The sequence below is a fragment of the Manacus candei genome, unplaced genomic scaffold, assembly GCF_025592945.1.
Source record: "Manacus candei isolate 608988 ecotype Guabito, Panama unplaced genomic scaffold, ASM2559294v1 h1tg000056l, whole genome shotgun sequence".
NCBI classification, from domain to species: domain Eukaryota; kingdom Metazoa; phylum Chordata; class Aves; order Passeriformes; family Pipridae; genus Manacus; species Manacus candei.
In genome coordinates, this window is record NW_026138104.1 from 7408260 (window position 1) to 7423503 (window position 15244).

The window sequence follows — 15244 nt, forward strand, 5'->3', positions numbered from 1 at the left end:
ATTTACTGAAAAGTCTGTAGTTTTTCAAAACAGCTGCAAAATGCTCCTAGACTTTCCCCTATTGCAGTGTCATTATAGACTGAGAAGTTATGGTATTTCCCACTTGCGTAGGCCTTGTTTCATGTAAAGCACCTATGAAACCATCACAACCTGCACACACATTGCCTCGTGTTCCTCTTTGTAGTGCATGGCTGTTCAGCCTTTCTGCTTTCCCTGTGTTGGTACTAATCCAGACAAGTACTTTGCAGGGGTGTTGAGTTGGAGTCTCTGATCTAAGCTTTGAGTGGGAGTTTGGACCAGATATCTCCAGAGGTCCCTTTAAACCTAAATTATTCAGTCATTTGTGTGTGCACATATGAATGTGCTCTCAATGAAATGAGAAATGGAATAATAATCATTGGGAAAACCACTTTATATAAAGCAAAGGTGGGTATCCCTCTGAAAGTCCTGCCCAGCCCACCAGAATAGCTTGGTCCCTCTGACCAGCAGCCATTTCCTGCCACTGGCATTCCCAAATACTCCTCACTCATATCTTATCATATGACTGAACACATGTCCCTGAAATGGCAAAATTACATCTAACACCTGCATATCTAAGCATGGGAGGAAGGTGGAGGGTGGGCAGTGTAATTTACTGTCAAAAGACCAGATCAGCATTTGTCATTTACTGACAGAAACATTGACTTTGTCATATGGCTGTACCCATATCCAGCATGTGAGTAAGGATTCCAGCATTCAGATTGTGCCTTTCTCATCACTTCGGAGATGGGGATAGGGCAGTGGAACCAGCCATGCAGCCAGCAGTCAGCAGGGATCCCTATCAGTGCTATAAAGTAGCTATACAGTAACTGCATCCCTGAGTCCTGTCCTTCCAGCATGGCTCAGCCACAAAATTAAATTGTAGGAGGTAAGGGAAACAAGGTGTGATGACCCCAATACACTACAGTATTGTAACCCATAACAGCTGTTATTGAAAACTGGTGTATGATAGAATAGTCTTGTATAATGGAATATTTTGCCTTTGCACCTGCTTTTGAAATTGCGCATAACACAGCCTAATAAGTCAGTGCAGTCCCTCCTGACTTGAAAATTAGGATATCTACCAGAATATGCTGCAGAATGTTTCTCCTTTTTGTAAATATGCTTGGGTTTAAATGTGCCAGCAGCATCTAGAAACACTTCTGCTGGCCGCTGTTTTGTTCTTCAATTCAACCCTATCTTTATTAAGTATAGTCATTTAGCAGTTGACTCTCTTACTTTACAATTCCACTTGACAGCTGTGCACTGAGATACCAATTCTAGCAATTTCAAAGTCTGTTTGGAAGAAAAAGTGGTATAAAATGTTGATTGAGCAGTCCTTTCTAGAGCACTGCTAAGCAAAAACATGAATTGCTTCCCATCCTAAACAATAAAACATCTGTGCAAGATAATATTGGCTTATCAGTGTTGAACCAACGTTGTATCTTGTAGTATGTGTTCCAGTGATAGGAGACTTTCATGCAAAAAATAGCGAACCCATTCCCTTGAGATGGGAAAGAAACCAAATTATCTAAACTCTAGATAACTGTATATAGCAAGATTGTGAATACTCTGTTTGGTACGTAATATAAACCAAATTGTTGTATTTAACATGCTTTTGCTTCGCCAGTCTGTACCAGCCTCAAATATTAAGAACCCTTGAAAAAAAAAAAAAAGCTTTTTCGCTGGGGAAAATGAGACTGTAATGACAATGCTTGTCTGCATTTCTTAAGTTTTATTGCTTTAGGCTCGGTTCTTTCATGGTGGGGTAGGGTTCAAGGAACAGCAACCCTCCACAGCCTGGTTATGTCTCTTCTGCTAATGTTAGGAGAAATCCCATGACTGAATCCTTATAAAGATCTTCAGTTTATGAAACGCAAATGCCATCAAGGAACTCTTCACTTAGGAACAACATGTGATTCTAAAACCAAACCATACTAGGAAGAGTCTCCCTGAGATTGCTAACAAATACCCTGAGAAATGCTCACATACTCTCTTTTCTGTCATATTTTTGTTCATCAAGTGGAGATTGATTGATGGACTAAATCCTGGATTCATTGACTGAATTGAGATCAGTGGTGTCATGGATTACTGAAAAAAGCAGTAGTTTTTTGCTAGTTGCTACCTTGTTGGAAGAGGCAGGAAGACATTTTAGTATTTCCCGAAAAGGTATCAGGGAGTGTGACTTTCTGTACTAACACCACAATACAAACCAAGAGAAAGATGGCAGCAGGGAGAAGAATTACAAACATAGGGCTCACATTTGATTCCTCACTCTTTGTGAACTGTCTTGTCATCTGTGTATGTCTATGTGCCTTTTTCGCATGACTGACTCCTGTTGTGATGGCCTGTGAATTAAAACATTTTCTATATCTGCTTGCTCTCCTCAGATTCAAAGATAGATCATGCTAATCTTTGAACTCTGTCAGCATTTGCAGGTCAAACATGATCCTGAATTCATTCTGAATCAATGAGGAGAAGTCGCACAGTTATATATATATTTTATACACACACACACACATATATATATTATATTTTGTTCTTTTAAGGATGTTTAAGTATCTAGTAACTCACATCTCCCTAAATGATGCTTGAAAATGTTGTGGCTCTTTAATAAGAAGATGAGTAATTTGTTAGGAAACATTGCTGGGTGTCTTCTGATGGCCTTTTCTCCCAACCTGCTTAAAAATAAAATCTTAGCATTTTAGAAAAAAAAATAAATCTGGAAAATGGAAGGAGAGGAGTGTCTTTGCAACCATGGCAAAGGTCAAGTGTCAGGGAGTAGAAGTTGTGTTCCTTACCTTCCTGAACAAACAGCAAATCTTTCTCTTTCCTGCACATCAGTTCTCTTTGTACTCTGAAAATGGCAGCTTACTTCATTAGCCTTTGTAAAAAAGGTTAAGATTTGTTTTTGTCCAGAGTACTGGGGAATTATGAAGGGGGTTTGCATTCAGGTCCCTTTACCTAGCTCCAGCAAGGGTTTATTTAAAAACCGCACAGCTAATGCTGTTCCTTTCCCGTTGATCTGTCTGGCCACGCATCTAATCGCAAAGCTACAGCCTGGGATTATTTCCAAAAGTGAGCTACAGTCCCTAGATAAAGCAGCCCCTCATTCAACTGCACTTTTATTCAGTTGTGATGAAAATATGTATGTCTGAGAAATCAGCTGCTGATCGTTACTGCTCACTCGGTGTCTCCTTGTGTTTCACACCCCCGGGCATTCCACCTCATGTTTGACAGGCTCTGAGCACACTCTGCAGCAGGGGCACTGTGGCAGCTGAGAGTACCCAGTGGTGAGAAGAGGTGGCTGAGGCAGCTGCGGAGGAGGAGAGCTGCTTTGTAGAGAGTCAGAGACATTTATTGCTTACAGAAGCAGATTACAGTCCATCTACCCTAAAAGGAAAGCAGGCAACCCCTTCCTGAGAAAATATGTGAATTGACTGGGTTCCAGCATGGGGGGAAAGACTGGCGGGGACTGATTCATGCCTTGGCTGCATCATCACAGGGTCGGGGGCTGAGGTTTTGGAGCTTTTGCTTGAGGCAAAGAACAGCAGAAAGGTAGATGTGCTTTCAAAAATAGTCCAGATTTGTGGCTAGGGATCAGAACTCTTGGAGGCTTATCCACATTTTTCAGACTCTCTGGTGGTTTCTGTCTGTAAAGTTTATGAACTAAATACAATTTTCTTTAAGAAACAAAAAAGAAAAAATAGTGCACGTGGGAGAGAAATAGATGCTTGACTGTAGGAAAAACTGCAGTGTACATGTAGACAGATAAGTATTAGCATATATTAGACTGAAGCATGGAGTGGGTATATAATGGCAGTGAACAAGGACTGTTTATTTCTTGAGTGTTGCTTTCTGTTAAGCAGCTCTTTGAAAGTCAAGAGAGCATTGAATCATACTGGAGTATAGCAAAAATGTGCAGCAGCTTGCTCAGCAGTGTAGTGAAAAATGCTGTTGTTGAAGCACTAAGCAGATTTAGCTGGACCATTAGAGAAGGTATAGCCTTACAACATCCTGCACCAGGCTAGAACAGCTTTTTGTCTGAGCCTGTCTCCAGAAGCCGATGGCATAGCACACCACAGGTAGCACAGATCCAGCCAGAGGAGCCTGTGCTTTCACTGGCAGGAGTTGCAAATGTAGGTAAAGCCAGAAACATGATTCTTAAAAAACTTTTAGCCTATTTTTAAATAAATATAGTCTGGTGTAATTTCCATCCTTTAAGAATGCTTCCCTCAGATGAATTTTGCAAAGGCTGTGTTTGAGGTATCCACAGCTGTTGGCCAAGGGATAACAGTGTGTTGTGCTGAGCTGTACTCACTCGGGCACATTTGGAGACTTTAATGGTTGAAAAGACTACTAGGGATGAGAACGTGGGATAGAACTTCCCACTCTTGTATTCATACTCATTTCGGTCAGAAGATGTGTCATGCACTTTAGTGTACTGAAAATTTGCCTTTAACAGGCAAAGAAAAGCTCACAACACTAGTTTTTGTTTGATTTTATTGACCTTGATGGAATGTATGCTTGTGGGAACAAACGACGACCAAAATCCTTGTGAAGATCCATTAATGAGCTGTTTTCTGTTTCCTTCAATTTTTTGTTTTATTCATAGAGAAGGAAGAAATTGAGGTAGGGAATGACCTAATAATAAGGTAGAATAGTGGAATTCTTTAGGTTAGAAAAGACCTTTCAGATCACCAAGTCCAGCCATTAACCTAACACTGCCAAGTCCACTACTAAGCCAGGTCCCTAAGCACCACATCTACACATCTTTTAAATACCTTCAGGAATGGTGACTCAACCACTTCCCTGGGAAGCCTCTTCCAATGCTTGATAACCCTTTTGGTGAAGAGAGTTTTTCTAATATTAAATTTGAACCTCCCCTGGTGCAAGTTGAGGCCATTTCCTTTTGTCCTATCACTTGTTACCTGGGAGAAGAGACCAACCCCAACCTCCTTTCAGGTAGCTATAGAGAGTGATAAGGACCTTAAACCTTCTTTTCTCCAGGCTGAACAACCCCAGCTCCCTCAGGCACTTCTCATAAGAATTGTGCTCCATACCCTTTACGAGCTTCATTGCCCTTCTCTGAATGTGCTCCAGTACCTCAATGTCCTTCTTGTGCTGGACTTAAAAAATGAAGTGTCCTACTGACAGTCTGCTATTTTGTCTGCTGGCAGTTGGGAGGGGAGTGGTGGGGAGGGACACATTAGAAAAAAAATTTGAAGAATATGGGTGTGTAAGTGCAAATTGAGAGAGGAAGCTGTTACATGACTATTAGCTGATGAATTGGAATATGCTGGTATCTGTATACAAAGTTTCTTCCCAAGTACTTGAGACTGAAAAGAGCAAGCTTGATATTAATGCTGTTTAGAGGAAAGGCATACTTTAACAGAGAAAGTGTTGTGAGGACACTGATGGTTTTTTTCAGAGTGTGGCTCAGCTCACTTCCTTGTGTTATGCTGTACTCCTTTCTGACAAACTAAAAGGGAGTGGATGAATGCAACATGGTTGGAGAGCTTCTGCCACACCTTCATTTTAATTCTCTGGTTTTATATGGCCACTGTTGGAGACACCTGCTAGAAATAATGCAGTTGTCCTTTAAGCAGTGAAGCAACATTTTCTATAGAAGCCTTTTCTCCACATTTGACAGCTCGACTGAATCTCTTTCCTGTGATGATTAAGCAACAAATATGCGGTTCAAGAGTCCTATAAATTTGCATCAAGTCGGTCTCAGATGTCTCCTGGGAGGCTAATCCTGAAGTGACTTGCAGCACGAATTTGATTTTCTGCTGTTTTGTGTAATCTGCAGTTGTATTTTATTATCCCATCTCCACTATATGTGGTAGAAAGCAGTCTTGGGGTAATGCAATGCTCTGATACAACTGAAGTTCGAGCACACGTACACTCTGATATTGTACAGACTTCCCTCAAAATATATTGGATAAGGAGATGCCAGCCCCCTGTTAATACTGAGCATTGGCATCTGTCATTTCCTTGTCCATCTGTGTGAAATATGTGTGGATTCAGTGGGCAGAGGAAGGATCATGTTTGCATGTTCTCTGCACGAACTCAGCCTGTACTGCTGCTTATTTCAGGTGTTTCTAACATGTCTGGGGGGAAGAATGCACTGGCAACTGTGGAGTCAGCTGTCGTCCATCACCCTGCTGGAGCCCTATCAATGCAAGTCAGCCTGCATGGTATGAAACGCAACGTGTCAGACCTGCGGCTGCAGCTGCATCAGATGAAGCAGCTACAGGTATGCTTATCTGGGTAATGCTGGGAAAAAAGGTGGGTTGTCAGCAAATGCCTTTTCCCTCTCTCCTTCCCTCCCTCCCTGTCTCTCATTTTCTCTGTCTTTTACTTTTTGTATAAGTGATTCTCAGTAGCAGAGTTGTAGCAGAGAGCAGACCCAAGTAATGAAGACACAAAAAGTTCTAGCTTGAGTAGAAGTATGGGTATTAGCTCAGTTAAACTACTGCTGCTTGGATATTGAGAAAAAAAAATTAATTTCTAGCTTTGTTTGATGACTCTGGACATTAAAGCACTATTTATATTACAGTAATATCAAATCTGTGATTACAGTTTGGACCCTGCTATGCTATGTGCTGTATAAACATGTCGGAAGAGCCATGTTCCTGCTTCATACTGTTTACAGTTGAGACAGTTTTAAAATTCCTGAATAAACAACTTTGATGTCAGGAAACCCAAATGTAGCTGAGGATCAGTAGACATGCATTAAGCCAGAGTCTGAGTCCTGTATTTACAGAGTCCAGAAGAATAGCCAACTTCAACAGTAAGGGAAAAAGATATTTCAAAAGTTGCTGCTGTTTGTTGTGCCCTGCTTACATTCACATTTTAGCAGTACCTTCCTAATACACATCAACACCTCAAAACCTGCAAGAAACTATATGGGCATTGAAGAGTTAACAAAAATACTATGTTGGCACGTACAGTCCTGCTGCATATATAAATATACGATGTTCATCTCAGACACTGTGAAAATAAGCACATGCAACTGTACAGGTCTTCAGCTCTTCACTTAATTGGAAACTGAAGAGCACTGTGTCTTGTCCCAGAACATGGAAAAGGAGCCAAAGCACTTTCTTGTAAGACAAAGTGGACTTCAATACTCTGCCAGTCCTCCTTGCCCAGAAAGTGACATCCCATGTTTGGTATTGTAGGGCTGCAGCTACTGCTTTTACAGCCAAGGTGGTTTTGAATGGTACTGTGTCAATCATGTTTGATCTGCTGATTAATTCAGAAGAAAATGATAATACAGATCAGAATTCAGAGGATGTTTTGCTTTCACCTCCTTATCTAAAGGAGATTGAATTATGAACCAGTCATAGAGCAAGGGAGCAAAAGGGTGAGGTAAGCATCAGGATAGGAAAATGTGGCTGGCTGAAGATGCTGTGACAAGGTCCTGTGCTCAGTTTGCTGAGAATGAAGAGATGACAGAAGGTGTTTGGAGCAAAGAGTTGTGTCAACCAGGTGACTTCTGCCTGTCATAAGCTCCCATGCATTTAAACTTTCAGTTTAGGATGAGTATGTTCCTATAGCAAATGTATCTTGCAAAAACTATTCTCAGCAGTGCTGCCTAGGTGCCAGCCACCATATTCCCCATCTAATTTGAAGACACTGGTCTTGAATTAGTGCCAAGGATCTCTGCTCTGGCACATTATGTGTATGTGCATATTCTTCCACATTTGTGCCGCAAACTGCTGCAGCCCCTCTGTCCTTCTGCAGCCCCATGTGCCAAATGCAGCTCTTGGCAAATGCCTGTGGTCTGGCCACCAGCTGTGCTTACCATGTGGCCTTGTAAAGTGGGCTGGAGCCTGCAGTGCTGTGCTGGAGGCAGTGAGCACATCGTTCTCACAGGGCCTGCTCACCAAGGAGGTGGCATTTCCCCAGCTGCGCTTTGTCCCCATGGCCCTGCCCGGGGCAGAAGCCTTGCTTTTGATCAGCTATAGCAGTGTGGCACACAGGAGTGAAGAAACTCATACCATCTGCACAAATCAGTGCTGCCAAGGAAGTCTTGAGAAGGGAAAAAAGACATATCCTGAGTGTGCTCATTAACTCTGGCTTGCTTCCCTTAATTCAGAAATTATAGAAACTTGGTGCATTGAACTAGCAGGAAGTTGAGAAATTTGTGATAGTCACATGGAAGAATGTGTAGCTCAAGGGAAGTTTTGGCATGTTACACATGAATTATACTCATGAGAGTGAGTTTTCGTCATGGCTTTCCTGAATTATGTTGAAAAAGAGCTCACAGTTGATAGGGCAGCAAGTAAAACAGATAGTGTTGAAATATCACATTTCTAATGAAAAATTTCATGCTATGTTTTTTCAAAAATTATTATAAGTAAAAGAGAAAAAATATTTTTCCGTTTACCTAGATAGTTTGCATTATATGTTTGACAGTACTTCATATTTTTCACTTTCACTGTTTCTCCTGGGTTGGCAGTCAGTTCGTTCCCATTTGTGTGAATTTTTCATACAGTGACACACTAGAAGAAACACCAAAAAAAAAAAGAAAAAGACGATTGCACAGGCACAAAAGTTGGCAGGATAACTAAGAAACAGGAACAGGACACAAAACTATATTTAATACTGTCTATTGTTCTATATTCAATTGATGTTATCACCATAACTTCCTATTAATTTTCTTTATAGGATCAGAGAAACACATGATGGAAAAGACCCATTGATTCCTGTAGCCTTTGTCTGTGCCAGCAAAATCATCTTTTTAAACCATATCCAGTAGCAGTTGATCCAGATGTATTGATTCACACACCAGTTAAATATATGTTACCAGATGCAGACAGAAAGTTAAGACTCAGTCTGTGGTTGGATATTAAACAGAGATTCTTGACATAAAGACATTTGCCTGATGGCTCTTGCTAGAAGTTAGATACTCTCCTTGCTACTCCACTTGCTTCTTCCTTAAGCACTCTGATTCTCAGAAACATTCAAGAAAGACTAGTTCCATGCTTCTGTGGAGTTTTCCGCATTGCCAGAGGTAGGCTGTAACCCAGCCTGTGTCCTGGATAAATGTGTTGTTGGTAAGATTTGGAGCCCATGATGATTTTAGTGGGGTTGTTCATTCTGCAATCACAGACAATGAGAACTCTTAGTGGTAGGTTTAAACCAAGCCTCAAAGTACATGTACATGGTGTATATCATTAGGTTATATATGAGCCGCTACATACACTGGATTTTTTTTGTCTACTCCTTATTTTCTTCAGTTGAAAACATTTTAAGGGAGCACAGATATGATTAAGGTTCAGCATTAGGACTGTGTATGCATGCATGCTTTTCCTTTACTCAGTGCACTGTTTGCAGGGAAGTGAGTGCTGAAGAAAGGACAGAAAAAGTAATAACAACATTGTCTGTATATGTGGTATATGACCATATAAGGTGGTATATGATACTCAGTCTCACAAGTGGAACTTTGAAATAGAAATTCAAATATATTTTAAGCTGCATTATAGAACTGGAGTTTAATCAGTGTATGGTAACAAACTTCAGGAACTAGGTACTTAGGTTCTGCAGAGGTCCTGAGCTGCAGGTAGTCAGGTCCTATTTGTGGCTGTGCACTGTAGTGCATGGGGAGGTGAATGGCCCAGAAGCCTCTCCCAGAAGGGCTTGGGAGGCTTCCACTGGACAAGTCACGCTTGTCTCCTAATGAGGAGCAGGGCCATGAACTCATCCTTTGTTTTCCAGTTACCTGTCTCATAGATAATAATAATTGGTTCAAAGTGAACTGAACTGGTTATCAGATTATTCTTGAAGTAAGAATAATCTTACCAGATGCAGTGCTGGAGTACTTGTGTGAGGGCAGAGGTGCCAGAGGCAGTGCTGGAGTACTTGTGTGAGGGCAGTGACAAATAATGGCTGGAGCAGTAGCTGAAGAAGAGGGACAAGGTAGGTACTGGAGAGATTAGTGAGGCTGGGAGTGAGAGCCAAGGGTAATGAATGTAGGAGAGGATGCTAGAATACTAGAAAAGCATGTTAAATTTCTTTCTGTTTGATTGCTGCTTGCAGTTGTAAGTCAAGTTAACTCTAATTAGCAAGAAATTGCCATTTGATGGTGACAGGAAAGCCTGCATTGCATTTCCTTACTTTTGGGCACTTGCCCTTGGAACTTGAGTACAGTTTTAACAAAGTTTCTTTTCAAGTATGAATGTCTAAGATTGTTTATTTGGCTTGCTCTTGAGCAAGCCTAAAGTACAAAAAGTTCTACTCTGTGGAACCAGAATAACTCTCGCAAATCCATAAATTTCTTCCACTTGAGATGGCGAAGTAAATGGCAGAGGTGGTCAGAGGGACAAATGGGGTATGCAGTTAGCCAGGGCATCTCAGGTCTGATACCTGCTGGAAGAAGAAAGGTAAGAATCAAGTTCAGTTCCAGAACATGGAGATAGATGTGCTGTAATGGCCAGAGACTGCCTTCTGAGCCACAGCTCTTCCCATCTGCTTCTGCTTGCTCTGTCTGCCTCATGCTGTCCTATGGCTGGAGACTCGGCCACAATTGCTCCTCTTCCCTGGTTCTTTTGCCTCTCTGTACCCGTATGTTTTTCTCCTTTCTTGTTATCTGTCCCATTTTCCCAAGCATGAGCAAACCCGGGTTTTCTGTAACTAGCCAAGTGTTGCGTGGATTTTTGTAGAAATGGCAAAACGGTCTTTCATACCAAGATGAGTAATTTCCCAGACTTCAGGGCCTCACTCCAAACATTGAGGTTTGGGAGTCCTCAACATACAAGCTTCTTTGAAATATTACTGCGTTACTTTTTTATTCCCTAATCTTGTTATGAGAAGTGGATGAACATTTATGACTGAAACTTCCTGGTACTGTTCAAGGTTTTTATAAATGAAGATGACAAGCACCTTAGCTGTAGGCATCACCACAATAAATATAGATCCCCTACATGCCCCCATAATAGGAAAAAATATGTGCTTGCCCATTTCACAACCTCACACGCTCACACATACTCAGTTTCACTCTTACTGGAAGTCACTGTTACCAGCGGAGGAACATTGAGGACTTAAATTCTAGACACCTGAGACTTAAGTCTAACTTTGTTACTGACCTTCTCACTGACCTCGGATCGGTTGTTTCTCATATCCTAAATCACTTCCCTGTGTCAAATTTCCCCACTTTTTAAAGAGCTGTGAATAAACTGTATGACTGAAGTGTTACATGCTCATTCACTCATTTATTCATTCATTTAGCTTTTCCTACTTGAAAATATAACATGATGAAAGAGGTGTGTGTCTCAGAGAGTTTTGCTGGCCTTGCAGTATGAGGTTTTAATTTATCAAATCCAAACATTAATCCCATAATGGGGAAAAACACACACATTCACTTTAAAATTGTCTTTAAAATAATCCAGATAATGTTTATATATTTGTGCTGTTCAAATGTTTTTCAGCTTCCTTTTTTCCCTAACTGCTAACACTTATCTTCAGCTGAGTTTTGGGCTAACACCTCCTGCTTGTCACAGCTCAGATCACCCTCTACACACACCTGCAGTGAGGTGTTACCCTTCCTCTCATCACAGTTGTGTCACTGGAGGAAAGAATCAAGCATAGGGACTGAAGAGTTGGGAGGGTAAGGTTGGGTTTGCTCCTCTCATGCCCATACTCGTTGGAAAGAACTGCCTCAGCAAAGGCCTTTTTTTTCTCTGATTCTTGTGAATTCTCTTAAATCAAGTTAAAAAGAAGTCTTACTGCATTATACTGTCTTGTAGGTAACCCATTTTTGTGGTTCTTCCTATTAGGTCTTGGTTTTACTTTGTGTGTTAAATGTGGTTTGGCTGTTAAGCCTGGATGTTTAGAAGACAGCTGACAGTTCAAGTGCTAGTTCTAAAACTGGAATTTTGTCCCCCAGTTGACACAGGTGTTTTTAAAATCTCACAGTATGAGATGGCTGCTGTGCTAACAGAGTTGAGTTCATGTTGCCTATATCCTAAAGCTGTGACTAAGTGGAGTCCTGCTTATCACTTTGAATCTTTTGATTTGCATAAAAGACTGAAACAAGTTTGGTTTGTGTGAGCGTGGGGCATAGCTGCTCTAGGGCTACCCACAGAAGAGTACAGTCTAGTTTGCTTTCTTAGCTGTGTTTTGCTCTGTAAGCTTAATATCAGCAAGAAAATTAATGCTTTAGTTACTTAACATCAGGCTAAGACAAGTAAGAAGGTGTGACCCTTGCAGTGCTCAGAAAATTACCGTATTATAAAAGAGGGCTTTTTTGGTGGGTAAAGAAGGTTTTGCGTATTGCAGATGAGCTGTATGTCTGTACCAAATTACACTGCGTGGCACAGTCCTTCCTCTGCCACTTGAGAGACTGAAAATTTCCATTCTTAAAACAGCAGTGCATTCCAACCATGACATTAATGTGTGGGATTATCCACTAGGCACGTATGGGCAGCGTGATGCATAAGCTTATGAGATACATGCAAAGTGGAAGTCAAGCTTCCGGCATTCTCGTGAGGCGTAATTAATTCTCGATTCATATGGAACCAAGCATAATAAAGGGGCCACAGTCCTTGCAGAAGTTATGCACTGAAGGTGACATACTGATCCCAACATCTTTTGTTCATCACCTTGCAGCTGGAAGTTAGATATACGTGGAATACGTAGAATAATATTTATAGATAGGTACAGTTAAAAAGGGAAAGAAGAAAGTAAAAACATTTGCTCACTGTAGGCTGTGTTTATCCCAACCTTCTGAGCTCTGAAATGTATTCGTTTGCCAGGGATGTCAGTCAAGCAGGAAAAATTGAAGTTGATTTCTTTTGTGCAACAGCTGCAGAACCAGGAGATGCTGAGGGCAATGGTGAAGAAAGCAGAGCTGGAGATCAATGGCAAAATGATTGAAACAGTGAAGAGGCTTGAAGATCCTGTGCAGCGACAGCGCAACCTGGTGGAACAAGAAAGGCAGAAATACCTCAACGAGGAAGAAAAGATTGTAAAGAAGTTATGGTGGGTTGAGAAACCTCTTAAAATTTATGGCTTTTGCCTGGCTTTTTCTTCCACAAAGTGGTAGCTTTCACCACTATCTTCAGTGAAACTGCACCTGTATGTGCTCTTTTAGCTGTGTTTCCTTGCTGTGTATCACATTGGCTGTAAAACTGTGTCGCTGGTCCTGACTGGGAGTCTGTCTTTGCACAGCCCACTGGGTAAGTCCCACCAGTACAAAGAGTTTCAACCTCTTCAGAAGTCCCCTGCAAAGGGACAGATGACTGATGACTATAAGGGGCATGACCACCCTTGTATTCTGAAAGCCTCCTTCTTCTCTAGCTCTACCCTTCAGCTTTATGTATTATGCTTTAGGGAAGGAGGGAGGAATTTCCTCAAGAACAAATGGATGCAAAGGAAGGTAATGAGTTTGGCTTCAAGTACGAAAATCATATTTCAATAGTAAATGCTTTGGATATTGCATGGGAGAGGTAGGGGAAGCTCATAAATAGAGGATTGAAGTTTAATTGCAGTCAGCAATGCCAGTCTTTGTCTAAAATGTACTCACTGGAATTTCCATACACTTAACTGCAGATAAAAATGCTTTCCTTTTGTTTGTTACTGTGTAAAGGCCCTTTGTAAGACCCTTTTTTTTTCCCAAAAAAACTTTGGCCTACCAAGACTGGTGGGATCAAGTTGTTTGCTTTAGTCTCTGTTCAGAGTCAGCAGGAGGCAAGATGAAGCTGAAATCAATAAACAATTTAGCTAGTTCTAACACTTACATTTGTAAGATGTTACATAACTAATTATTTCTCATTATTGCATTTATTTCACACCTGAAGAATTGCTGCATAATAGAGAAAAACTTTCTAGTCAGTTTGTCAATGGAAATTATGATTGAAAAGCCATCAAGTACAGTTATTGACAGCTGAGGAGAGTAAATCTTTCCTGTTGATCAATGTGCTGTCAGATCAATACAATTTGTCATAAAAAAGGTGCATATGTAAAGACAAGGTAGAGTGTTACTAAGGGAGAGTATGGTTCCTGTGAAGAAAAGTTGAATGTGCAGTAGCAGTCCATGCTACAGTATATAATCTTCTCAGCTGATTTGTAGTCTTAAATAACATTGTGTTGTAGTTTTAAGTAATTACCCTCCTATTCCTCACTTTATTTCTGTGTACCTCATTGCCTAGTTCTTAGATTGTTTATTCTCTGTGGAAAGAACAATTTATGTGCTGGTTGTTTACCACATTGCCTCATAAAATGGACACTGAGTGAAGTCAAGTGCCAATGGCATTCGCTGTTACAGCTGTTCTTTTAGGATATGACTTTGATTGCAATATGGTTCTGTTTCACCAGGTTTTGGAATGTTTCCTGTTTATAGAGTTTCTGCTGCTTCTATGCTACTTCATTTGTTAAAGTTACAGGGACATGTCATAAATCATTCAAAAGTTAGTTCACCCCCTTTAGAGACATACTAGAAACAAACATTAATTTGCAAACAATTATTTTTCATCAGTTGTATCCAATGAGATTCCTTTGTCATGTATTTGCTTGTTTGCAGGATCAGAGCCCAAAAGAAAAGCACATCTGACAACAATGCTTTAATTTCAACAGCTGATGGCTGTTAATAATGAGGAGCATACAGCACAAAATTACACATCAAACATCGCTGGCAATATTGAGAAAAAGGCCAATATTCTATGTAGGCACTTACCATTAAGCTGATCCCAGTGCAGATGTATAAACAAATGCAAAGCAAAAGGGCAAAAAAATTGTCATTTCTTAGTATTTCAGTTGTTGCCCTGTTGACCTTTCCTAAATCATAGGACTAAATTAGTATACTGTCTTCATGCAACACACCAAAGCTTAAGGATTTCTGCAACACTTACAAAAGTGTATTTACTACTCTGAGGTGGTAAATCTCAGCTTAAAAAGTTCTCCTTTCTGCAATTCTGAAGATTATTGCTTGAGTAGGGAGGTTGGACCAGATAACCAAATGTAGTCCCTTCCAACTGTAACCATTCTGCAATTCTCTGAAATAAAGAAATAAAAATACTGGCAGTTTCATGTTGTAAACAACAGAAATATTGGTGTACATTTCAGAGAAAGCTTTCTGTGTAGCAGCTATTCATGATGGTGCCTACACCAGAAGTGTGCCCATGTGTGTCACAGCTGTAGCAGCATTACAATTCAGAGATATCTAATGAAATCTGTTAAACATAGTGTTCATGCACACTTGTAACAGGGAAATACACACTTG

At 40.7% G+C, this 15244-nt stretch overlaps 1 protein-coding gene across 21 annotated transcripts in view; it reads left to right on the forward strand.

Moving 5' to 3' along the window:
• KIAA1217 (KIAA1217 ortholog) overlaps positions 1-15244 on the forward strand; it is a 356899-nt gene that overhangs the window by 318234 nt on the left and 23421 nt on the right. For all 21 annotated transcript variants that reach the window (XR_007906998.1, XM_051802248.1, XM_051802259.1 and 18 more), the window contains 2 exons: positions 6117-6277; positions 12830-13005. Coding sequence is in view for 20 of the 21 variants with exons in the window: in XM_051802248.1 (XP_051658208.1) it covers positions 6117-6277; positions 12830-13005 (337 nt within the window). In the remaining variant the exon portion in view is untranslated. The remainder of the gene's footprint in view (positions 1-6116; positions 6278-12829; positions 13006-15244) is intronic.